This window comes from Gallus gallus, chromosome 1 (assembly GCF_016699485.2).
Source record: "Gallus gallus isolate bGalGal1 chromosome 1, bGalGal1.mat.broiler.GRCg7b, whole genome shotgun sequence".
In the NCBI taxonomy this organism is placed as follows: Eukaryota; Metazoa; Chordata; class Aves; order Galliformes; family Phasianidae; genus Gallus; species Gallus gallus.
The window spans coordinates 165,454,663-165,482,310 of NC_052532.1; the positions used below are offsets into that span (position 1 = coordinate 165,454,663).

At 41.5% G+C, this 27,648-nt stretch overlaps 1 protein-coding gene across 1 annotated transcript; it reads right to left on the reverse strand.

The window, feature by feature from the left end:
* Nucleotides 1–1,974: 1,974 nt before the first annotated feature.
* OLFM4 (olfactomedin 4) lies at nt 1,975–27,648 on the reverse strand. Its single transcript, NM_001040463.2, has 6 exons — nt 27,551–27,648; nt 25,397–25,471; nt 20,288–20,440; nt 14,024–14,236; nt 12,958–13,111; nt 1,975–4,219 (listed from the first exon to the last, which is right to left on the reverse strand). The coding sequence occupies exons 1-6, from the start codon at nt 27,629–27,631 to the stop codon at nt 3,426–3,428; spliced, it is 1,470 nt and encodes a 489-aa protein (NP_001035553.1). The 5' UTR covers nt 27,632–27,648; the 3' UTR covers nt 1,975–3,425.

The window sequence follows — 27,648 nt, forward strand, 5'->3', positions numbered from 1 at the left end:
GAGGGGAGGAAACACCTCCCAGACAAAGCAGGAGTAACACTACCTACAAGAGAAGTGGCAATGGGCACAAGCAGTGGAGCCTGCCCAAGGTTATGTGTAAAGGCCAGTTCAAGATCATGCTTCAATTTTAGCAGTATTGAACCACATTCACCCAGGGCCCAAAAGGACAAGTCAAAGGGAAGCACTGAAAAGATGTATTACTCCCTCTTCTTGAAGTGCTCTGAATGGTTTTCAGACGGCAATGCTCTCCCTCTGTGTGTTTGCTTGTTACACAGACCACAGCCTTGTCCCCTGACTTAGGGGCTGAGAGTCAGGTGGCATGAAAACTACTCATCAACAAAATTACACTGAAGTCCCTGTGCTATAGTTTACCATGCCACTATACAGACAGAAGTCCTCTCTTCCAGGCTCTCTGGCAGGTAATATTTACGTTCAATATTGTTTATATTCCCCAAAACCTCCATGGGGAGATGCCAAATCAATAGGCCAAGAGTTGGAATACAGTCATTTCGTGCCTTTATTTTTCTATTTTTAAAATGACAGTGGTATTTCTACAATTCTGTAAAGGCTTTTAGAATTGTTGAGAGAAGCACTACTGCCCGCCAGGGCCATGGGGCTACTAATGGGCCTGGCAGTCACTGCCCATGCCCACGGCTGCCCATGCCCTGCCCGTCAAGCTCCAGCTCCCCACAGCCCAGCCGAGCCTGGCCATGGCCCTGTCCAAGCGGGCCCACACACAGACCCATGTCCTGAGCAGCTACAGGGAAGTGTCCTGCTGGTGGCTGGGGCTGTGTGATGGGTTCTGCCCACTGGGCTCTGCATTAACATCCCTATGGGGAGTCCCCATAGTGCCCAGCCCCAGAAGGGCTCTGCCACATCCTGTCACCAACTGCATGAGAAGAACTGGGACAGGACAAAATCAAAGGACAATCCCAGCCTTGCTCACCATGAGCCAGCCCCTCCATGCTATATACTTAATGGTTTTCTAAATGCAGAGATGTTTCTCTTTCCCCCCTAGTCCTGAGCTACCAGTATCTCATCTGATCACGTCTCATCTCATCTTCTCTGCAGTGATGTTGTGTTGTACACAGGAGACAGCTGTCACCATCCTGCCACCTCTGGGCCACATCACCCAAGCTCCAGCTGGAGCCCAGTGCCAGGTCACACTGGGTCTTGGTCACACCACAACAGAGCATGACAGACATCTATCACATCCCCACCCCATTACCACCATGTAAGCTTCTGTTCCAGACACACTTGCTCTTCCCAAAGAGGAAAAGGCCAGACCACAAAAGCCAACCCACAAAGGACTGCATGAATGGCAGTTCATTACCAGAATCAGTCACATTCATGCTAACACCAGTTCACTCCCTATAAGCAGTGAGCTAAGGAACCTCAAGGTTTGTGCCTCCAGAGTTTCTCAATCATAAGTTAAACGCTGCTCACCTTCCATGACACACAGAGATGGTTTCTTTTTGGTTTTTTTTTTTTTTTTTCTTTTTTTTCTCATTTCTCATTTCTTTTTCAGCCAAACCCTTATTGGAGCTTCTATGGATTATTCACACAGCAGCCTTTCCAGTGCTGACTGTTCAGATTACTGCATCAACGCCTCCATGGCTTTCAAATTCATTTCACAGGTTTGCAAGAAACAGATGCTGATACCTGATAAGTAGCAGCACCTGGCTTGAAAGCTTGTCATCAGTTCATCAGCTTCCAACATCTCCAGTAACATCTCAGCTTGCTGGAGAAATGCTACCCTAACCATCTAACATATTTCAGTGTGGGGAAATAAAACTCCTCTCGCGAACTTGTTGACATACTGATTCACACCTTGGTGTTGTTGCTGGAGCTATGTAAGCACATTAAGCCCAAGTGAGTGCAATGATACTCATTTGGTGAGCCTGGCTTTCTGTTGCATCCCCAAAGTTGTCTACTTGTCACAAGGAGTTTCACACGACTACAGCACAGCTGAGATTCTTCAAAATATTTTTTAATTAAAACAAAACTAGTTATTTATATGTATTGCTTTTGATTATCAGAAGACACAAACGTTTGCAAAGGTAGCTGAAGTAAATGAATGACATGAACTGCTTTCTTCATCATAGACTTCTGAATTTCAGTATTTCATCTTGTTTTCTGACATGATGAAGGTAAGACATTGATACAGTACACACATTCAAAAGCCATTACACACCAGCCATTTAAAAAACAAACACATATCCAACTAGTTTGACCAGACTTCTGTTTTCCACAAGACCACTTGCCTTACTGTAAGACAGAATTACACAGGGAATGAATTGGACCCTACAGTAACAAGGCTCTCAGAAATCCAATTGCAGAATGGCAAAACTGCTGAATAGAGGCACATTAAATAACACTCCTGTCATTCCATGGCAATGCATGATATATATATAATTGGGCTGTGGCCAATAAAGTCAACAGAAGGATTTGAAACAGCTTACAAGGGCATAAAGGAAGGGAAAACTGTGGAAAAGTGTGTTTCTTGCAGTGCCAGGAAAGTGGAGCCACAGTGGCCACAAAACATGGCTAGACTGCAGTAAGACCATCCCTAAGGCCAGGCCTCTGCACAAGGAGGTGCTAAGGGCAACAAACAGGAAAGAGAGGACAGCAAAAGCAGTGCTGCAATTTTGGCCCCACAGTCACTCCAGGAAGCCTGCTTGGTACTCTGGCAGCTTGGGGGGGGGGGAGGTGGGGGAGCTGAAGTCCAGGGAGGCAGCCACAGGCATGGCAGCTGCCCCACTGCATCAGCTCTGGAAAGGACAGTGAGCTCTGTGCTGTCTCAGTCCCATTGCCTACTCTTCCTTACCCACAGGATGACTGAACAGCAAAGTGCATTTCCACTCCCTATCCTGAAGCCTTGAGCCCAGCTTCTTCTGCATCCACCCAAGAGATGGGTGGCTGTCTTCAGATCAAGTCCTGCTTCCTACACTGTTTTAAAGCTTCTATTAATTTGCTGAGGCCTCAATACACCCTGACAAAGTTCGGTGGAAATTCATTCTTGGTTTCTGAGTGCCATGTCTGTGTTACGTAAGTGCCCATCACTGGTTAATTAGCTTCTCAGGCAGCAAATAGCCTATGCCCATCAATTTCCATGAGCAAAATAGAATCTACATCTACACTATAAATCTGCCCTCAGGGGCAGGACAATTGTAAAGCATCAAGCACCAATAAACACCAAACAAAACCTGAAGAACCCAGTACTGCCAAGCACAATGTCATTAATACAACTGATCAGGGTGGTCAGTTCTTTAAATGAGAGTAATCAAAGCAATATATGTAACACGCAGAGACACAGTACCTCAGACTAAACAAACCCCGTAGTGTTGATAGCATTGTCTAAAGGCATATCAGATCTCTTATTTCTGCTACTGCCAGTTTCATGGAATGCTTGTGTTGCTGAGATACTAAAGCTGAAAGGTCACATCGTACCTTAGAAGGTAACCATCATTGTAAACATATAGTCTCTGATCTGTGGGGTTATAAGCAAGACTCTGGATTGTGTCTAACTTTTTATCCATGACGACACTAACACGACCTTCTTCTCCAGTACTTGTGTCATACATGTAGAAGATTTCCTCTTTCCTAGTGCTCAGTGTCCTTGTGGCATACAGAACGCCACATAACATGAAAGCATTGGAAACAGATGGCTTGTACTGTCTTGTCTGCCAAGTATTTAGCACATCAAGTGTGGTCTCATTGAGTTTGCTAATCACAATGTTGCCCATGCTATTTTCTGTTGAATAAATTACCCACAACCCACTTTCATCCACAGCAAAATCTATGTCTTGCCATGATACACCTGCATATGAGAAACGGTTACTAACAGCAGCAGAGGGAAGGGCCTTACGCAAAACCACATTGTTTCTATCTATATCATACTTGGCTATATCTGATGAAGCATAAACATGATAGTAGAAAAAATTATTGTAAAGAGCAGCACCGCTTCCTTCCCCATAGCTTAGTGTTCTTTCATACTTTGGTTTAAAGAGCAGCAAATCATCAAAGGAACCATAAATTCTAAAATAGTCAAAATATCTCCCAGCTGTGTTCAGTGGTGCAACCCAATAAATTTCTTTCTCAGGGTTGGAGGGAGAATAATCTCTACCCCAGGAACCATATTTGTAGGAAAATCCTTTCCAGTTCAGCTTTACAACATAGGGCTGGCTAACATTCAGCAGTCCACGATGAGTGCAGCTACCTGCAATGGAAGAGAAAAAACAGGTTTTCCAAATGTCATCATTAAGGGAGAGGCTTTGCATAGCATAATTTCTACAGTGTGTTTACTAGGGATTAGCTCTGTGGCAAAGCACAGACAAAAATACATAATTTCATGTGTAAAAGAGCTCCTTTTGGACCCAGGAGTGTTTCAAGCTGACTTAAAAAGTTGATTAAAAAAAAAATTGAGTACATATAATTACAGTGAATATTGTGAGGGGAAAAAAATAAAAAAGAAAGAAAGAAAGAAAAAAAAAAAAAGACAGGGGACATTCATCCTCAACCAGGATTAATTTGCAGAAACTAAGTGCTTACCGCACCATTCCAGGCAGGGGACAGATTTGATGTGTGGTGCACTTGGAAATCCCCTGGTAAATACAATTTCAGAAGCATTTTAGGCTATTTTCTACCTGAGTAGAATGGAGACTGTGAGAGATGGGAAAGAGAAGCATCCGATTTCTGTCTATTTTGTTGAGGAGGAGTAGGAAGGAGAAGCAGCAGTAGTAATTCCAAGGCACCATTTCAGATTAGCATTCTACTGTCAGAATCACAGTTATGAAACAGTCCATCACAGTCACGTGGTGCCTTCCACCTCAGGCCCTCAAATAAATCTGCAGACAGTATCAATTACAGCCAAGGAAATATAGATAGACATCACTCCTAGTTTTCATATGAAGCAACTCTAAAAAGAGTCTAACTTCAAGATATGATTCTATGATTCTATGTACCAGAACAGTTTTATTTTCCATTCAACTATGAAGCCATCTCCAGGGACGTGGCAATATATTTTTTTTTCATTTTGCCACCCAAAATATTCTACTTTTTTTGTACCTAAAGAACATATGTGCTTTTGGAATGAATAGAATTTGTTCCATGTTTACTAGGAGCAAACCACAAATTGGAACATTCAATGATGGTGAACAGTATTTGGAACAAAATGTATCAACAATAAATATGTTATTCTTAATGAATATCAGTGACATTCTGTTTTCCTGATAAACTCTCAGCATCATCAGCCACTGGTGGAAAAAATTCTCCATTCAGAAATGTTTATGCACCTTTGCTAAGTCCAAAGCTGCCAAGTCCAAAGCCAGCAGACTTTTTTCAAGTGTAAGTATTAGCATTCTATACAACTGCCACAAAAGGGTCCCACACTTTTCTTTGTGAAGGTATTCCACCTATGGGAGTGGAAGTAGAAATGTCAACTGACTGGAACAGTTCACAGGTTCAATGGTGCTCAGAGACATTCAAGAAATGTTTAGATGCTGTACCAAGGGACATGGTTTAGCAGGGAAATATTGGTGGTAGGTGAACAGTTGGACTGAATGATCTTGGAGGACTTTTCCAACATCAGTAAATCTATGCTTCTATGCTTCTATGAGGTTTCCCAATTCAGTGAGGTGCTCAGCCTTTCTCCTTAAAGATGGAATATCTACCACTAGAATAGGCTCAAGCCTCGTGTTTCAATTAACCAACAATTAATGGCACAACTGTTTGGTGTTAAGAATGCCTCACAGTATAGGACCTTCATGTACCACCAACTGTGGTATCAATAATTCAAGCCAAACTTATATTTTGTTTTTTAAGAAATTCTCTGGGTACCATGTCATGATGGCTTACCACCTGAATGTAAAGAGCTGCTGGTTATAAACTCAGTCTTATGAGGGAACATCTAGCATATAACCTATGTCTCAGGGCAAAAAAAATAAAAGACAGAGAAATAACAGAGCAAAAACTTATCTTTAACCATCAAAGCTGACCATTCCTACTAAAGGGTGGAGTATAATTATGAAAAGAAATTGAAAACTGCCAGGAAAAGCCTACATGGTATCTTGCATTCAAAGACATCCTAGTCTTACTCCACAAATAGAAATGTGGAGAGAGTCCAACCTAAGATACATTCCTACAAAAAATACTTGGAAACAAGATATTTTGTGAAAAGTGAACCACTGCAAATGCTAAAAGATCTTTTTGAGAGGTAGGAGAATGTGCCCTTCCTCTGGAACAAGGAAACTTGTAGTCTGATTGTCCAGGAAAGTGCGTAACAGTTGTGTTAGTGTGGAAAGTCTATTTGGGCAGTGAAGCTCTCCATGTCTCCTCCTTTCTCAAAGTGTAGTATTTACCTCTTTCTGCTACATAACACCTTCACCCCTCACAGTCATGTGCTCACTTGTGCTCATGACTTGGGTGGACATGTGATTCATGTTCAGCATTCTCTCAGTCTGTGAGGAAGGTGGGAAACATCATTATATTAAATATAAATCACTGTGCAGAAATAATGTCCCACGCAACATTGGCATCTCCATTAGGGTCAGCACTGAACCCTGGAGTAAGTCTGCATGTGAGTGCCCAGCTTATAGCAGAGAGGGTGACACATGTTGTGAACAAACTCGTGTCATAACACAGGCCATTTTAAGTCTTGAGATTCTCTCAGATGAAACATGTGATGGTCTTGGTTGAACACTCCTTCCCTCCTTCCAGTCACTTGAGGTTTTCACCTTACAGACTGAGGGAGCTGGGCTTGTTCAGCTTGGAGAAAAGAAGGCTGTGGGGTGACCTCATTGCAGCCTTTCAGTACCTAAAGGGAGCCTATAAACAGGAGGGGAGTCAACTCTTTACAAGGGTAGATAAGAGCAGGACAAGGGAAAATGGTTTTAAGTTGAAAGAGGGAAGATTTAGGTTGGATGTTAAGGGGAAGCTCTTTACCAAGAGAGTGGTGAGGTGCTGGAACAGGCTGCCCAGAGAGGTTGTGGATGCCCCATCCCTGGGGCACGTCCCCTCGTGTTCAAGGCCAGGTTGGATGGGGCCCTGGGCAGCCTGGTCTACTATTAGATATGAAGGTTGGTGGCCCTGCCTGCAGCAGAGACATTGGTGCTTCATGATCCTTGAGGTCCCTTCCAACCCAAGCCATTCTATGATTCCATGCCACCAAAAATTACGGCAAATCAACATTCCTGGCTCTGAGAAGATGAGTACTTAAACATGCACTTAAGTCCTTCACAAAGGAAAAGCCCCTGGAGCAGAAAGCTCTTTTCCAAATATAGAACACCAGGAAGGCACTGCTGTGTGGCCAGCCAGGCTGCATCTCTGGAAATGGCACATAGCACAGCTAGTGACACTGCCTCAGCACTTGGCACAAACGCTCATGTTTGGAGGTGCTTATACCTCAGCTCACACAACAGGAGAAAGCTAAAGCAGAGAGTGCAAAATGGCTTGCAGCCTGCCAACTCCATGAATCAATTTAAACTGTGTTTTTCTTATATGTCTATTATATATTGTTACCTCCGGCATGAGGGCTTCTTTAAGCTGGTGACATATCGAATATATTACTGTGATTAAATCACAATAAACGTATCACAGAATTAAATGGTTATTAAATGCTCCAGATCTCTTGATTTGTTTAGAAAAACAGAGTACCAAAGCTTGCAGGTAGTGAAGCACTTCTAAGCTCATCTATATGCGACCTCAAATAATTTTTCATGTCATTAAGCAGAACACAATTCCAGATTTATTTTAATAATTCATACATTGTTTCATAAATAAAAAACAAACGTGTGTTCAGCAGAGAGACCTTTTTTTACAAAAGAAATAATAAATTATTATTTCTTCCCTTAAAGAGATCTCTCTGCTGAACACTTGTTTGGTTTTTATTTATGAAACAATGAATTATTAAAATAAAGTTAGAAGCATGTTCTGTTTTAATGACATCAAAAATTGTCTGAGGTTTCTATACAGAATGTGCTTGATTTTGATTTCCTTGAAAACTCTCCCAGAATTTTATTTTATTTTTTTTTTTTTTAACCAGAAAACTCAGTGGTAGTCAGGGGGTGATTTGTCTTCTGCACGGGTTCAGAAGAACTCACTGTTGTTTATTCAGTCTAACCCTGCCTTCCTGTCTGGATCTTGTGGGGAAAAAATGCACAAAGAGAACGAAGTGTCATGTAATTTTGTAAATATTAGAAGGCACTTGAAATAAATTCATACTCATTATGCAAACTTTCATGTCTTTAACTCCTTTTTAGACTGTTTTAGGCTATTGATAAATTAAGTCCTGGTATTTTCACCTTCCCTTGTTTCATGCCTGTATAGCAAATAGAGGAGAGATGGGCTAACACAGGTACATACACACAGGTATCTTCTGCTCCCTGCATAAAGAACCAATATCTCAGCTCAACTGCTTACTAATCCTTCTGATTCATCAGAAAAGGAGCTGTCATTCAGAAGTCACAACTGAAAAGAACCTGACTTCTCTGGCTGATGGGCTGCAGAACTGAGCATGCACAAAACATGCCTTTGGGTCTCGTTTCTCCAAGCAAGTAGCTGCATGTAATTGCAGAAGTGAAGGGACCATGCATGTGGACCCACATTTATAGGAACTCCTATGAGGGGCACAACGACCATAAGCAGGCTGGTGCTCCACTCTCATATGTGCTCCCATGCACCAAATGTGCATTCTCCGCTCCCAGCAGATGACCCACTGCATCCAGATGTGTGAGCTGTTACCAGATGTTACTATGGCTTGAGACACAGGAGGCAGAACTGAATGGAGGAAAACTTAACTTTGCTATTTATTTCTCAGTAACATGAAAACCCACAGGCACCTCAACCTTCACCAGTACCACTGGGAATGAACTCAGACTAAGGGAGCTGCAATCAGAGTAGGCATAAGATTACAACATCTAAAAGGGGATGGATTGAGGTTATGCAGGATGTAAAATTTAACGTAAAAGTTAATTTGTTCTAAAACTCCAATATGAATGCCTGAGTTTCAGGATTAGGCTGCATCGAGTCTTCCCCCTGCTGAGAACTATTCACCAATAACTTGAAATTCTTAATTTCTGAATATACAAAAGCTGGGCAATTTTTTTTTTTTTTTTTTTTTTTTGACTCACTTCTCTCTGTTGCCTCCCTCAGATCATTTCAGTGAGATGTGACAAAAAATCTGCTGTAGAATCCTCAAAGAACCATCATGGGGTCCTTTCCTTTCTATATTTGTCCTGACACAGCCAGATGAAATCAGCACAAAGGAAAAACAAATGGATAAATATTTCTTCCCACTGGACTAGAGAAGAGAGAGAAGTTGGGCCCTGCTGCAGATAAGAAAGTTAGTGATGATGATGAGGATGAGTAACTATGTATTTACTGATCCAATTTCAGATACTCACATCTCCAGTTGGAAGATAGGGCAAATGAAGACCAGAGATTTCCCTCAGATACATTATTTGAGAAGGAGAGGCTGCTCACTCTGGAAACAAGGCAGCAAAAGCCTTAGGGGACAGAGTCAGAGGGGCTGTGTAGTACAGCACTGAGAAGCAAGAAGCTTTAATTAAACTTGCCTTTAGACTCATAGTCTTAGACAGCTTGGGGATTATCCAAGCTCTCTCTGGTTCATATTGCCTACCCAAAATATTCAGGAGAAAGGAAGAAGGAGGAAAGAAAATGCAGTCTGAAAACAGGACAAAGAGTCAGTTTAATACAAACATTATAAATATAATATGAACTAAAAGCAGGGCAAGGCCAAGTGGTTTGGCAGGAATTCAAGGCATTCAGGCTTGCAGAGAAAACGTATGGAAATTTTGTTCAAATGCTCAAATGAGTGCTGGAGAGCTTTAAAGCACTAGGTGTGAGCATCCATGCAAAGCCTTCAAAGTGACCATCCAGAAAATGCAGCTCTCTCACATACTTACTCCATCTCCCCAAGCAATAATGTTCTACCACAACTTGTTTCCAGATACAGTCTGCAGTACATATAATTGCTCTACAAAGTCTCTACCCAGAGAATATTTGCTCTCCATTAGGCACACAGTGTCACGTTATTCCAGTCCTGCATGGATTAGCAGCAGCCTGATTCTACACAACACTCAGGTTATCTGTACAGCTGGCAACTCCAGTGGTTAGAAAATTTGCCAGCCCTCCACAATCTGTCTGCTAGTCCATTTTGACAGCCTTGGAATCATAGAATCACAGAATGGCTTAGGTTTGAAGGGACGCCAGAGATCACTGATCTCCAACCACCTTGCTGTGAGCAGGGTTGCAACCCACCAGATCAGGCTGCCACAGGGCTCCATCTAACTGGGCCTTGAGTGCCTCCAGAGATCTGCTCAGAGACTGCCCTCAACCCAGAGGTGACCATGACAATACACCCACACACATCTTCCAAGCATTCTGAAATTCCTGCTGCTGGAGGCATGAGAAGAACTCACAAATGACACCAAAGGACATTCCTAGATGATGCCAGTGGTGATAATTCACAACAAGTCACCACACCTATTGAAGTTCTTGTGATAGAACAAGAGGTAATGACCTTAAATTGCACCAAGGGAGGCTCAGTTTGGATATTAGGAAAAGTTTCTTCTCAGAAGAAATGGTGAGGCATTGGAACAGGCTGCCTAGAAAGGTGGTGGAGTCACCATCACTCCCTGGTGGTCTTCAAGAAATGTAGAGGTGTGGCACCAAGGAACACAGTTAGTGGACATGGTGGTGATGGGCTGATGGTTGGACTAGATGACCTTAGTGGTCTTTTCCAGCCTTAATGATTCTATGATTCATACCACCTGGGGTTTGGACCATCTAGATAATTTTGTTCTCTGTGGCTCCCACACAGTGCAGTAGCATGCAAAGGTACCTGAGACGGCTGGCACACCCGTCAAGAATAAGAAAATGCTAAAGCAGTGCCAATTCGGTCCCAGATAAACTCTATCCATCTGATCACCATGCCCCGAGAAGCAATACTAATTAATTCTACTATAGTCATAGAACTTTAGAATCACTAAGGACCTCCAAGATCATCTAGTCTAACCATCAGTCTATCACCACCATGCCCACTAAGCCATGTCCCTAAGTGCAGTCACTCTGTACATTTATTCCACCCCAGAGCTATTGACCTGTTCTGCACATGACCTGCCTATCTATGCACAGAGCTGTACTGTGAAGTGCAGACCTCCCTCTTCCACTCTGTGAAAGCTCCACAGACGCTCACGTCAGCCACCCAGGCATAAAAGCAGCTCCTGCCTCTATCAGTCATGGAAGGACACAGCATTCTTGTTCCAGAGCTCTCTACTTTCCCACCGAAACAAAGGTTTGCTGTAGGCTTGAAGATAAAGAAGCTGTTTCTTTCCACACACCGTCACTCACAATAAATCAATGAGACGTCCTTCAAATACTTTTAAAACATTGCTTGCTTTTTTTCTTTCCATTGTAGCATTTTAAGCCTTTGCTGAGCAGCAGAGGGGCCTTGAAATTTTGTTGTGAAGATTTTTATTTCAGCTTTTTCTCCTGCCTGATCCCCAGACAAGGTGATACTCATGCATCCTGCTAGGGAAGCACAGCAGCTGCCTGCACCATCATAAGGCCCTGAGGAGATCGCAGCAGGGATGCTGCTAACCTATGGAAAGCTTATATTTCTACTAGTCCCACACTCTCGCCTTTTCAACAAGACACCTGAACTTGCTAACCCAAATGTGATGAGAGGTAAATGCTGGTGGGTGCAAATCAGTGCACACCTCATTTTTTTATGAGTTCCTTTGCATGTAATCTTGCTGATTGCTAGCCAGCTTATGTGAAAAAGCAGGATTCTTCCCCCAGCTATTGTGTACAATAGAGTGCTTACTCTTTTACAATACTCTGTCAAAAGGAACCCCTTGCATATAAAATACTCAGGGGATCAATACAGTCTAGTAAATCCTACCATCTGTTAGCAAGTGGAAAGCTTGACACCTCAGCTCGTGCTTCCCATTGCTCCAGCATATCATTGACTCAGAGTTCTTCAGACTGCAGTTCACTTGCAGTGTGATTTTTCAAACTGAGCATAGGCCAAGACAAAAACTACTCCAGTTGTAAGCTAATTACCACATGCCCTGTGACAGCTGATGCTTTCTAAGATGAGAGAGAATGACCTCAAGTAGCACCAGGAGAGGTTCAAGTTAGATATTACGAAAAACTTCTTCTCGGAAAGAGTGATAATGCATTGGCTGCCCAGTGAGGTGGTGGAGTCATCATCATGGTTAGTGGGCATGGCGGTGATGGGTTAATGGTTGAACTAGGTGATCTTAGTGGTCTTTTCTAACCATAATGATTCTACGATTCTATTACAAACTGTGCTTTTGGAACCACAGATATAAGATCCAGAGCAAAACATTTCCTATTGTTAAGAAGAGTAAAGTCCTACTTCCACTGAAATCAATAAGAAAACTCCCACTTATTTCCCTGAAGCCAGAATTCCCCTCTCAAGGTTCTTGACCTCTTGATTTAGAAGAGCCTTTTGCCTGTGAAGCAAAAGTATTCATGCAAAGCTACCTTTCTGAGTTTGCATACCAACAGCTTTAGCACATCAGTTGTTGCTCATAATTTCTCAAGCAGATTTAAAGCAAAATTGCCATGACATAGGTCACTTTCACAGGAACCATTAAAAATCAAAGCTGGTCTGAAAAAAAGCAGTTTCCCACATTAAAAAAAAAAAAAAAAAAAAAAAAGGGGGAAGATATGGGAAGAAACTCGCTTTTCACACTCCGGGTGAGAGGAAGTTTACAGCTTTTTTCCAGCTGAAACCAACTAATTTGTCTGCAAGAGTTTGTTTCCTGCTATCTTTTTCATTTTGAACCTGTTGATGAAAGATTAGTAGCTGTCTGCTCAATTTGTCAAGACCAGGTAGTATCATTACAATTGTTTCTAATACCCATGTATTATATTGCCCTTCACCTGATAAACAAGACAAATGCTTACCTGGTGGGAAATAAGGGGGTGCTGTAGTTTTGTTTTTGCTCTCTTCGCACTCTCTCAATTGATTCTGAAGGGATACAATTTGTCGACGTATTGCAAGGATATTGTTTTTGTCCATTGATTCTAGTTCATTTACCAATATAGTTAGATTTGTGATCTAAGGGGGAAAAAAAAGAAGAACATTTTATATTCCTGTCAACTTTATTTTATAGATATTTGTAGGCAGGTTTCATCGCATCACAGAAGATGCTGCAAAACAATTCTTAAGGAATACACTCTATTCTGCTGGCTTTACATTTCCAACAGTGCAATGTGATCTGCTTTATCTGCTTTGACACTCAGCTCTATACCATCATGCAAAATAGTGTTGTTTTATATGTAGCATAAAAATATCCAGTAGGTCCTAGACAAGTGCACCCTATTGTATGTGAGAAAGTACTCACTCTTGTCTTGAAAAGTATCTTGAAATTTTATTTGCAAAGATAAGTAATGTTCTCAATCACCTACTTGATGATCTAGAGGACAGTGGAGAAACTAACGATATTTCATTTTCATACAAAGCAATTATTCTCTCTAGGTGAGTGATTAATTACAACTTTGAAAATGTGATTTATAGTCCACTGGGAAGGTGATAGTCTTTCCCATTTCTTGATTTCATATTGATTGGGTCACTGCCCCAGCAACCAGAAGCTAATTTTTTAATTATCTAAGTTAAAGCGCAGAGGTTTTCAAGCATGGGTGTCAATAAATTCATATTTATTATAATAACTTAATAAGTTCATGTGCTTAATGCTGTGCAAAAAAAATCTCTTCCAGGCAGAGAGTTGGCAAAAATAAAGAGGACCCCATTTGTTTGGATGGGGCTTTTGCTTTTCTGTACCCTACATTAAGGAAAAAGACATTAATAAATGTAAGGTCAAGCATTTCTTTAATTTGTTCTGATGAAATACTGAAGTAATACTACTGGCTGCAGTAGAGATAGGCTACATTTCTCCAACCTAAACACTAAAGAGAGAATAGACATTCTGTATATTGACGCCCTTTTGGCTAATTGAGATTCTAGCAGTACCTCCAAATATATTTGATCGATGACGACATTGCTTCCAACAACACTGGATTTCAGCTGAGTGACCAGTCTTTCTAGGTCACTGATTTCCACTTTCAATAACTGGAAGTCCAGTTCTGTGTAAGATATGCTGCTCTGTTCCATATGCTCCACTCTGATGGTTATATTAAGAATTTGCTGTTGATACAGTTCAATCCTTTTTGAATACTCTTTAACCTTAAAGAAAGGGGGAAAAAATACATATTCAGGTCCAGGTTAGCAAATATAGCAAATAAAACAAGCCTGCTTGACATATTTATCATATTTCTGAGTACCCCATATACAACATACATATACTCAATATACTTACTCTTCACATAAACTGCATAAACAAAATTATCATCACATACATAAAAAATGTAGAACTTAACCCTCATTTATTGTTGGCAGTTCCACATAGTCCCCTCAGGAATGCCTGGGGATAACTGAAGGCAGAATTCTTCTCAGAATCTTCCATATTTTTTTTTATTCTTTGCCAATATTGTCTCTGTGAGCTAATTTTATCCTCAGTATGCCAACAACCCACATTGGCAATTTTTTTATTAGGAAAGCTGAAGTGCATTATCTCACGAAAGCAACCCAAGGAGGCTGAGAAATGCAATAAAGGATTTCCACTTTTTTTAAATTTACTTCTTATTAATTCAAAGTCCAAATTGGATTTTAACCTGTGTTACATTTGAATTGTGCCAAAAGTTTCTAGAACTGGTTTTTGTTTCATCTTTGGGGAGTATGGAGTGTTTAAACATAGTGTTAAAAATCAAATCAAATCAAATTGCATTTAAATGAAAGTGGAAATTTTATTACAGGCTTGGCTTTAGCTAAATTAATTTATGCAGCAGCTTCTTCAGCCCTTGAACTATTAAATGGTTGTCCAGATGAATATGTTTTCACATATGAATCTGCTGAGGTAAAGGTCACAGCACATGCATTCTGATGCAGAATTAATACTGTAAGAATATTATATAGACTTGGAACGTTCATTTGAAAATTTAAGTTCCTTTACATCACTTTGGGAGATTTCTCTCCCATATGCTTCATAGAAATCTTTTTTTTTTTTTACCTTTAAGTCAATATAATCATATCACAAAAGTTAAGTAGGAGTAAATATTATTAGTTCATTGCACCAATAACTCTGTATTTATACCTCAACTGGTATCTGTAGTATAAGCCCCTTCTCAATTTCTTTAACTATTACTTCTTCAATTGAAATGCTTTTAGTCCCCATCCTGTCAATCATTCTTGCATTATCTTAATGTTTTTCCCCACTGCTTCTGGAATAGCCTTCAAAATCCTGTCAGGATGTGAAGATCACGGATTTGCTGTTTCCCTCAGCCTCTGAGGCTGGAAGGCCAGCAAACACACATCAAATAAGTCCATGTATTTTTTGCTGAGTCTCTTGTGGTCTGAAGAATATGTATTGGAGCTCATGAAGGACAGAAAGAATCTTTTAAGATCAGCAGATATCCCAATAATTGGTTTAAGAAGGAGATCCAAAAATGTCAAGGATCCCTTCTTAAAAGTATAATTTTCAGTATCAGCATAACTGTGCTATAAATCTGAAATAAACAGGTATACCACCACGAGCTGCTGCAGAAACACACTGACTCATGACACTGGATGCTCTAGATCTCCCAGGCTAAGCCTGGGTAAAGAATAACCTAGCTATTTGTTACAATTAAGGACCAAAAATGACAGCATATAAAGACCTAGCTCCTCATATCTGGCTGAAAAAAAAAGGCAGCTGGGATGCCTTATTTGAGTTGTCACCATTACCTGTTAGGAGAGAAGATCTGGGCAACGTTCTTGGAAAACCCAGTTTTATATGGACCGTGTACTTTTACAAGTCACTGAAATCAGTTTGGAGTTGGAACATATCCTCCAAAATAGTTCTGAGAAAATATCTTTAAAGATTAGTGTCTAAACTGTACATCTAGATTTTTCACAACAAAAAAGAAAGAGATATGATTACATTCTGAGGAACATCCAGCTGGTCCGTGTCTGAACAAAATTGCACTGATATGTGAAACTACAGCTATCATAGAGGTATTTGGAATTCTATCTAGGTCCTTTTGGTCTTTTGGGACTATTAGTCTATTATTGTAACTAGTCTATTTTTAGTTTAATAATTAGTCTATTATTACTCTAATAGTCCATCTAATAGTCCAAAGGGTTATAAGCTCATTTAATACTTTGTTACTATTAATATTACCAACATTATTACTATTCTTATTATTATTTTTATGATTGTCCTGTGCAGACCAAGTCTGCAAACAGCTGAAATAGATTCTTGGAATTAATAACAGCTACTCACTAGTGAGAAATCTGTGCACTTGGAGCTTTCTCCAGGCTCTTGAATTTCTGAACACAGCACAGAGGGCTGAACCAAGGCATACGTCATTATTTCAGCCCTGATTGCAGAGTGCTGCAGGACATAGACTGGAAGTTCTCCTTCCACATCGGACTGTCTTCACCAGACAGCCATCCAGGTCTTTCAAGGACACCAACACTATCCTGCATAGCTGAGAGCTGTCCATGTACGCCGAGTCTGAACTAGCTCCAGTACTCTGCAGTGCTCTGTACAGCCCCACCAGTATCTCAATGGATTTAAACTCATAGGACCCCCGGCTAATCGTTAGGCAGATGCAGTTTTCTCAGCAGTGATGTTTTAACAGATCTATACTTTTTCTGCAGACAAAACCAGAACGAAAACTGAGCACTGTGGTGCAGAGTGGACATTCCAACCTGACCAGATCTAGCTCAGGGGTTTCTGTAGCTGAGAAATATCAGTAGAAAAAAAAAAAAAAAGGAACATGGTGTTGCTCTGTTGCTTGGCAGACAGATTGAAGCAGCTTGTAATTCCTGCTCTCCTACAATATCTGTGTGCTAGCAACTGGCTGTTGTCTCTTGATGGACTGGCACAGAAATTCTGTGCATGACCCATGTTTAGGGACACAGACCAACAACTGGTACTGGTTGCTGTCACATTTGTCGTAAAAGCCTTAAGTAGGGCACAATGAGTGCATGGAGCTTGAAACAGTCCTTTATAGGAAGAGAATGGAGCCATGCGATGTATATGTAGGGGAAAAAAAATAAAAAAAAAAGAACTAGTTTCATTTGTTCTTCCACCCTCATGGAATGAAAAGGGCAGGAAAAATCTTCAGTGCTCATATACTGTGTCGTTTACCTGCAATTGGTATTTATCAAAACAGGTTTTGCAGCATGCAAACAGACACTTCTCCAGCATACATTTGGAGACTACAGAAGGGGGAACTGAAGTGCAAGATGAAGATGCAAAAGAAGAAAAGAAAAGTAAACATGGGTAGATAAGAAAGAAGTGACAAACCAGCAGTCCTATAAAGCCACTTGGCCTGGGGCTTCGGGCAGCTGTGACCTCCACAAACCCATAAGGAGCACAGCTGGCAAGCAGTCTGCAAGCTGACACTAAGAAGAATTCCACTCCAGGTTGATCTGTTTTGAAAACAGTTCTTCCTGGTGGAGGGTAGGAGTGCTTTTTTCTCCTGTCTTTGTTAAAGTGAGGATGTCGTGACCATTGTGAGTTAAGTTCTAAAAGGTACTCTGTCTCCTTGGGATAAAGTGCTGATCCATCCCTGTTACTGAGGTGTCCTCTCCCCTTTCTTATTGAGAGGAGCAGCCAATTCCCGCTTTGATTTGAAAGGTTAATTTTCTTCTGTAATCATAATTATGCTGGCAAAGGTTGATGTGACAGAGGAAAAATTAGTCTGGTATTTTCAGCCTACAGTTTGCACTCATTTGGCGCATGAGAGCATCTCTTTATCTGCAAGCTTCCCTGCCTGCTGATTCTATAAAAGGACCCCCTTGCTTTTTTGAATTAGCGTACAATCAGGCAAAAGGTTAATGATTCAATCAGGCTGTTTATCTGGGACTTGTAGCACATGGAAAGCATCCTTAAGAGGGCCCAATCCTGAAGCTCTTACCCAGGAAAAGCTCCCATGAGCTTCAAACGGTGTTGTAGAAGACTGAATAAAGCATGGGTTCTCAGTGTCCAAAAAGCAAGCACTTAGTAGAAATCCCCACCACTGTGGTGAGACTAGGTTGAGCTACAAAGACAGACTGGGATCTGAATTGCCAACAGAATTGCAGATGGCAGAATGATTCCCTAGAATTTTGTTCAGGATATTTTCTAATAACGATTAACAGTGAGAACGAGGCTTTCATTTCACTGTTCCATTATTTTCTTCTTTCTGTGAGTATTATTACAATGAAGGTAGTATATGGGACTTCACAAGAAAGATGGTGAAGTATCTGTGTGTACAGAGACTCGTGCATCACAAGATCTTAGATTGCTTAAGTTCAGGTATCTACAGGGCAGTGCTTGAGAGATTTCTCCTTTCTGCAGAAAAACAACATCATAACTGAGATAATTTGCACACATACAGTTACGACAAAATAAAATGTTCGTTTTTATTTCTGACCCGAAGTGTCTCTTTGCCTGTATCACACTGCATTGTATGTCACACTTCATCTAACCAGATGCATTGTAACACTGCTTGGCTGATTGGTCTCGACAGGGTGAAATTCAGTGAAGCCTGAGTGAGGTCAAGAATTGTCACTGTCTGCAGCTAGAATTTAAAGCCAAGGTCAGCATCTACACTGCAGTACACTGCTGGGCACCTAAAGACAATACAGTTATACCAGTTTATACCAGCTAGCAGCCTGGACATTAAAGTTCACAGCAAGGATTCATCTTGCCCTCACTTCAAAGGTGAGTTTCAGATACAAACTCAGACATCTAATTTCAGGTATCTATAGTAACCTGTGTCTTCCTACGAGCAAGATGCCTGAACTCCCTGTAAAGTCAATGGACATCTGAGGTTGTCCACATAGAAAGATCAAGCAGCACTTGAGATGCACTGCGGATCTGTGAGGCTGGCAGATATGCCACTCATCCTAAATGGAACATGCAGTGCTCTGAGGAGAGTACCAGTAAGAGGCCAGTTTCAACATGGCAAGCAATTGGGAAAAGAGGGATGCAAACACCTTGAAGAATCACACCAAGTTTCTGTTTGGGAATCATGGCCTTGCTCTTTTCCCAGTGCAATTAGTCTCAAATGCTGGCAGTGACCACGATGGGAACAGTATGAAGTTCTGAAATCTCTGTGACTGTCATGGATCATTAACTGAGCAACACCTCCTTCCTGCAGGAGGACAAGTAGCTCCTGCATTTGGAAACAGTGGAGCTTCTGTCAGCTTGCCCTCCACATCCCCACTGACAGCTGAATGTGCTTCATCAGCTTCAGTTCTTTCAAATCTAGTGATTTCAACTGATCTTTCCGTAGGATCCTCTGCCTGTTGTTGTGATGTTTTATGCTTAATTTCTTATCTGTTCCTGATTATACCAGAGGAGGTTTATGAATATTTATGGTTAGAATTTATAATTTAATGCTGTGCCTTTTCTGCTGATTAATTCAAGGACACTTCATTCCTTAAGATGCCCAGTTCCTGAAGAAAACACTTTCTGCTGGACACCTCATCTGAATCCTGAATATTTACCTACCATCAAAAGTCAAAGGCAGATTTCTGCCCTCACAGGCAGCTTGCCCCATTGCACTGCAGCACGTGTAAGTCTGTCTGAGTTCCTCAGAAATTGATCTGAATTTGTACAACAAGCAGCCAAAGTAGCAGAAGAAGTGTTTGTCTTGAAAAATAATACATAATTCAGCACTCTCCCTGCCACAGCCTCAGATGTTGACATAGAACTTTGTTTGTTGGATTGATTTTTAATCCATGAAAACAAAAAGAGTAAGGGGACAAAATATTCACCTACTTCCTCGCTCTGAGATATGTTGACCTTACTCCTCTTTCCATTTGTTTCTCTCTTGCAATCTGGCTTGATACAAATGATAACACACGAAAGAGCAGGAGGCTTGGCTTCCTCCAGCTCTGCATAGCAATCACAGACCAATAAAAGAAGAGTCAAAAGAGGAAAAATACAACACTCCTTCCTGAAATGCCACGCGCCTCTAGCTGCAAGGGCCTAGAACAGAAGCTAAGGATATTCAAATGTATGACATGCTGCAGTATCAGAGATTTGAGATTTAATCACCCTTCTCCCTGCCCTCACAGAGCCCTCTTTCCTGCTGTTTGAAAGACAGGTCACCGAAAAGTGCTGACTGCTGTACTCTTTCACAGAAAACCATTTTTCAGCAAAGGTACAATTGTTATATTTGTGAGAAAAGAACATCTTACTTGAGAAAGTTCTGCTTCAAATTTCTGCAAGAGCGTTGTGGCTATCACTTGCAATTGCTCGGCCTTCTGCACAGGAAAGGTGGTATCCGGCAAGTACACAGAACACTGACAACTTCCGTGGTCATCCAGAGAGCCAGTCACGTTGGCAAAGAACTGCAAAAACAAGGCAGTAATGAAAAAAACGTTAATATTCTTCTCTAGAACCAATAGCTAATGCCTGACAATAATCTGACAACTATAGGATCAAGAAATTTGCTGTTAGATATTTTTCAACTTTTTATTCCAAGGAATTTCTATTATCATAGAATCATAGAATCACAGAATGACCAAGGCTGGAAAAGACCCACAGGATCACCCAGTCTAACCATCCACCCATCACCAGTAGTTCTCATTAAACCATGTCCCTCAACGCAACGTCCAAACATTCCTTGAACACCTCAGGGTCGGTGACTCCACCACCTCCCTGGGCAGCCCATCCCAGTGCCTGACCACCCCTTCAGAGAAGGAGTATTGTCTGGTTAAAAAAAATAAATAAAATAATAATAATAAAAAATTAAATGTTGTTGTAAAGATTTAATCTTTGGAAAAATAGAAGCATCAGAAGCATAGAACAGTCCTTAAGTCCCCAGCCTGCAACAGGCTGCCACAGAAGCTGTGGATGCCCCCTCCCTGGAGGCACACAAGGCCGGGTTGGATGGGGCCCTGGGCATCCTGACCTGCTGGGTGGAAGCTCTGCCCATAGGAGAGGATTGGGAGTGGAAAATCTTTGAGATCCCTTCCAATACAAGCCATTCTATGATTCCACGATTCTATGTACATTGTGGACAGTTATCCTAAGATAATGAAAATCTTGCCAGGAGGTAAGAAACCACACAACATCAAGAAAATAATAACTTAGTAACTTAAGTCCTACATTTACTGCTCTGTTAATCCAAATTGAATTAATCAGATCATCTAGTTATTTCCATCCATAGAGATGAAAGCAGCAAAATAGAAAATAGTGACTGGGAAAGTTTTAAAAAGAAACATGCTTTGTTTGAAATTTCTCAGCCAGCCCCAACAAACAGGCATGAATTTAATCATCTGCTACTGAAAGGTGAAGAATTAAATATTCAGGCTCAACCTAATGCAGAGATATCTCTTTTCCTACAGTGTTGAACATCACACCTACACATCACAGCCCACTCATCCTCAGCCATGGATAGCTTGCAAGACTATGACCCATGCCATTAATATGTATTGCCTTGTCCTGGCCATCTGCACGCTCAGAGCATTACCACTGGAGCAATGGATATGGTGTACGGAAAGGTCAGGGCTGGCAATTGATAGTCATGCCATAATTTACAGCCAAATCACATAATTTCCTATAAACACCAGGTTGAATTCAGAGCATGTTTGGGGCAGTGAAATATTTGGGTTTTGTTTGTACACAAAATGTTTGCCAGTTCATAAACCTATGATGAATTTATTAATAAATTTATTTATTGATACTTTAAAATATTCTGGCACATACTTCAGTGCAGCTGCATATTTTAAAGCTAGAAACTTGCTCTTCAAATACACTTCTTTCTATAATCTCTCCTCTTGCCTTGCAGAAATCCCAGTGTTATTCATCATATTCTTATCCTCTCTCCCTCTTAAAAATAAAAAGAAGCAAACAACAAAACTATTAACCAAAAAGATGAAATTCCAGCAGTACTCTCACTTTTTCACAGTGGTTTCAGTTAACTTCCTCACAACCCAACCAGGCCAGAACATGCAGTGATGGCCAGCAGCAAAGCCCAAGAAGGAATTATCCGAGTTCACACTTCTGGCAACCTCTTTCTGCAGCCCTAACAAGCAGCATATGCCTCATTTTGAAAGAAATCATGAAAAGACATTTTATCTGTGTTATTCAAGCACCATGGTCCTTAAAACTTCACTCCAGGCCAGACTACTGAAGACATTTAACATGAAAAGAAGCAAAGAAGTATCTCATAGGATGCAAGAGTGTCCCAGCATGTCATTTCTATTGATTTCCCTGCCAGATAGGTTACGAAAGTACTTCTGAATATCACGCTGAAAACATACTGCAGACTAATTCTGAGTACGTCTAACAGAATGTAAACTAGTATGAAAAATAGGTCCCTATGTCCTTAGGTCTTAAGAATGGGTCACTTGGGAGATTTTGCATCTCTGATTCCTCTACATGGGCATGATAAGGATGGTACATTGCTCAGCAGTAACAGGAAAATAAACAGGTAGGGGAAAAAGAACAAAGGAAGATATGAATATGGCTTACTGAGTATCTGTAGGACTGTCATGAGCATTGGCATACTAACTGTTGGGTGGAAGGTCTTGTATTCCATCCCTTCCGTATATAACATAGATATAACATATATGTGTACATATTTAATACATATACACGCATATTCTAGGGGAGAGTATACTATATATAGAATAGCATAGTATGTACTATACATATGTACATGTTTCTATATATAGAAATGTGTGAAATATATGTTTTACATTTCACTAAACTATGGTCCTAACTATACAGAGCCATCCTTTTTTATTATTATTATTATCATTTTTGTTTTCTAGTGGTACAATGCTTATTCCATATGTCAAATAAACTCTTCATAAGTTTACTCAAATGATCACCCAAAAGGATCCTGCAGAAAAACCTCCAACTTGGGCATTCAAATTCCCTATGAAAAACAATCATTCTATTTTAATATTTGTGTTGAAAGAGAGCCTAGAGTTGAAGGCAGAGCTTCACTGCACTCAGTGCTATTTATATGTGTGCCAAGAGACAGTCTCCCCAAAGGAGAAGACAGCCTGGGTAGGGAAAACAGCTTCTTCTCTTCCACTGACGTTGATAACTTTAGGATCATAATACTGATGAGAAAAAGAAGCATTTCTTAGTTAACATCCTGTTGGGTCAGCAAGTGCTTCAATCAAGGTATAACATCAGTGAAATGATGACCACATGGCAAAAATGTCTTTCCTTATCCTATCGAAAAATGCACAGGACAGGCTGTTACTTTTGATGGAGTTGTATGTTTTTTAAAGTTTAATAATTTACACTGAATCTTTAAATGAGAGCAAACTGTCCTAGCCTACAGCAAGGACTCGACAGCAACATATCACTGTAAAATTAAGCTGTTACATATACATATTTGAAGCTATGAGAAATGTTCTTTTCCTACATCCCTTCAATTTAAGAAAGATACCAAGAGCCAACAGGTACCTGATCTGCTGAACACCAGAAAATATATTCAGTTGCCTAAACTGTAAATTAGAGTTACATCCTCAAAACAGCCTAGCCATTTCAATGCTTAATTTCCAGCTACATTTCATCCCAGTGGCATTCACAATTCTAAATTAGCTTCTCGCTCTTCCTAAGACAGAATGTGATCCACAGAAACCATATGGCAAGGACAGGAGCCATCTCAGCTGTACAAGGAGATGGATGGGTTTGGGGTCCCACTCCTAATTCCATTTAATTTTTTAAGCTCTCAGCTGGAGGTGGAGATTTAACACTCTCTTACAAGAGGTTCCTCCATACATCCCACACTGGGCTAGCCTGGGTGATGAAAACCTGCTGTCAAGCTGCCTACTGTCTTTGACTCGAGCTGGAGCTGTGCTTTCGGTAAACACTGTTCTTGATGCTTAGGTTTCAGGACCACTCAGAGCAACTGTAGCCTGTAGAATCATCTCCAAAGCAAACGTGTTACTGAGCAGTCAATGACAGAGGGAGGCAAAGAGACCAAATTCTGAAATCCACAGACCTTGGACTTGAGCACTGTACCAGAATTCTCAAAAATCAGATTTGAGTCCCTCTGCCAGTAAATAGTTGAGTAAAAATTGAACTAAGTAGAATAGGGAGAATCAAGATTTTCTCACTCTCATCAGCCTCTAGAGGGCACTTTTTAGAGGTGACAGAATATTATTTCAAGGCCCTACTCTCATTTGCATGAGGAAGACAGAATTGAACAGAAGCCTTCCCCTTCCTCCAGGGAGGTCATCACCACTAAACCGTTTGAAAATCTGTCATCAGATCCCTGTGGCCCAAACTGTTTCATGTCTGGGATGCAATTCAGTAGTCATAAGGGCTGTATCAAATCACTGTATGCGAGCAAAGCAGAGAATGACATGGCAACAACACTGACAATTTTGGGAATTCGTCTCTTCATGGATCCTAGATCACAGAATCACAGCATTGTAGGGGTTGGAAGGAACCTCCAGAGATCATCGAGTCCAATCCCCTTGCCAAAGCAGGCTCCCTACATCAGGTTGCATAGGTAGGCGTCCAGAGGGTCTTGAATATCTCCAGTGAAGGAAAATTCACAGCCTCTCTGGGCAGCCTGTTCCAGGGCTCCATCACCTTCACCAGGAAGAATTTGTTTTGCATACTCCTATGCTCCAGTTTATGGCCATTTCCCCTTGTCCTGTCCCCACAGACCACTGAAAAGAGGTTGGCCATGTCCCTTTGTCTCCCACACTTAAGATATTTATAAACATTAATAAGATCACCTCTGAGTCTGAGTCTTCTTTTCTCAAGGCTGAATAGACCCAGTTCTCTCAGACTTTCCTCACAGGGAAGATGCACCAGGGCTCTTATAATTTTTGTGGCTCCCTGCTCTTAATCTCTTTCCAGGAGATCCTTGTCTTTTTTGCATGGGGAGCCCAGAACTGGAAACAGCACTCAAGATGAGGCCTGACCAGGCAGAGCAGAGGGGAAGGATCACCTCCCATGACCTGCTGACCACGCTCCTTTTAATGCACTCCAGATTGCCATTGGCCTTCTTGGCCACCAGGGCACACTGCTGGCTCATGGCCAGCCTGTCATCCGCCAAGACCCCCAGTTCCTTCTCCACAGAGTTCCTCTTCAGCAGGTCATCCCCCAACTTCTACTGACACATGCAGTTATTCCTTCCCAGGTACATGACTCTACACTTGCTTCTGTTAAACCTCATCTGACTTCTTACTACAACATCTGGGTAGACTGACTTACCTGCATCAGGGTTATGCCTCCAAGTGACTATGTTGCAATTAAAAAATGCATGGCAACTTCTTAGTTATACTCTTTTCTGGACTTTATTGAACAGTTAGCAATGGTCATACCTTTGGGGAGGTGTGCTGGCTGGTAGTCTTCTCATTAAGCTGGGTCAGATATTGAAGTGTGCTGGCAGGAGGAGTCTAAAATGGAAAAGAAAGCCTCTTTCAGTGCAAATTCCTGCATTTGGCACCTTCCCTTTTCCACCAGCTAGCCTCCATCCTACAGCTACAAAGCACTTTGATTTTTACTGTGGGAGCCATCCCCAGAAACTATAAAATTAATTGGATGCTCTTGACAACTAGCATTTCCCCAAGCACAGTGTCACTTTGCAGACACCTCGTCCCAGAGATAGGCTATGTGTGGCCAGAGGAAGGCAGGGGACGATCAGCCTGATCAAGAGGTGTGAGCTGGGTCTCTGACAGACAGATCTGGCAGATCTGTGTGGCAGTCAAAAACGACAGCAATGTGTCCCCCTGCCCTAAATTCGCAGACTGCTGTTCTTCCAGCAGTGACATCTGCTCCTGGCCACCCAGCTTGCACGCCAGTCTCTCGGAGCAGGACTTGCTACCCCTTCAATCTAAGCCATCAGGCTGCAAGCTGTGACAGCTGGGACACTCTGCTCACTGCAGAGGGGACAGCATAGTGCCATGGGGAGTGAGCATGAGGTGAGCTGCCATGCTTCTCAGCTGGGAAGCTGATCCACCTGGGAGTCTTTTATGTAATAAAACAACATACATCCCCTTTAATGTTCAGATGTGAACATATGTGCCTCCCTGTCACAGAAAAGAGAGCAGCTGTCACCCTGGCATTGTGCATCCCTGGAGGTCTGCCACGACTACATGGAGTGTAGTCTAAGGACAGTGTGCCATGGTGATGCAGCATACTGCTGCCCACAGGAGAGCCTCACCAAAACTTGTGACAAGCTGGGAACTGCAGCAACACACCCTCAGTGTCAAATGGTGTGACAGACGAAGCACCAAATGGGCTTCCCCACAGGAGGACACCTATTGCTCAGTCTTGCTGCATTTCCCAAATCCCAGCCCCCATTCCTGAGACAGGGGATGATAGCGAACTCCAAGTGGGTAGCAAAGGGGACAGCATGGACAAACTTTTGTGGGACAGTTTGTCAAAGCTATCCATTTGAACAACCATATGTGTGTTCAGGCATGGTGTGAACGTAGGTAGTAGCAATTAAATTACACAAATGCAGAACCAGCTTTAAGCTAAGCAGAATGAGGAGAAATATCTCCTATTTAAGTTTCCTCTCCTCAGTTTATCAGCATACATTTAAATCTCCTTGACTTTTGCAGCTCTCAGTTCATTACCCAGGTAAATGCACATTCCAGGACATGCTGCATCCACTGCCTGCATCCACAGCACTCCCAAACATCAAAAAATGTAACTAGGTATTCCAGGTTGGTGACTAAACCAGACATACCATAGTCACTGAGAGACAAAGTGGGAGTCTTCCTAATGTTAACTCTAGAAATACTAAAAGGCAGCCTCTTGGGTCAAGCTAAGACAAAATGTTTTCTTTCATTTGGGAATACTTAAAAGCTATTTTGAAAACTTTTTCTAATGACAATTTAAGCCTAGTTTTAAATTAAAAACGAAAATGAGACCATGGAAAATCAAAACAAATCTCTCACTGATGCTATTTCTTACATATTTTCAAAGTTTTCTCCCCTCCTCCCTGTTACTATTTTTCCTGACTGATGCCTTTGATTTGAACTTCTCTCATGCACAACCAGATATAGTTTTAGGGGGAAGAGGGAGAACACTCCATGCAAAACACCCACCATGGCTTTCATGTGCCTGGACAGTGATTATGACAGCAATCGAGCAGCTGGGAAAGCCCCCGCCTCCCAACTCCTTCCACATCAAAGATGTGTATCCTTTCCTGTTATAAGCCCTTGCTAATTAATTAGAAGCTACACAGAGCATTTAATATCCACTGAGATCCTCACTGGGAGTTGCACTCATCTAACCAAAGGCAGAATTTGACTCTGATTTTAAACCCATGCCTCATTTTCACATTTATTACCCAGTCCCTGTACATTAGTCGAGGGGAGGATGGAGAAATACTTTAAACTTTCTCCATGCAAAGATCTCAACATTTGTCTAATAACTTCCCAACAACCTGAAAAGACTTTGCAACAATCTAAATGACATGAAAAGAACCAAAGGCACAAAGCTTGGATGATGAGATCCCTTCTTACCACGTCTGTCGTTGTCACCATGGTTGCCTGTGCGAATATGCCCTGCACAAGGAGCAGCAGAGCCACCTGTGTGTGCTTCATCTCTGCCAGCAGATGTG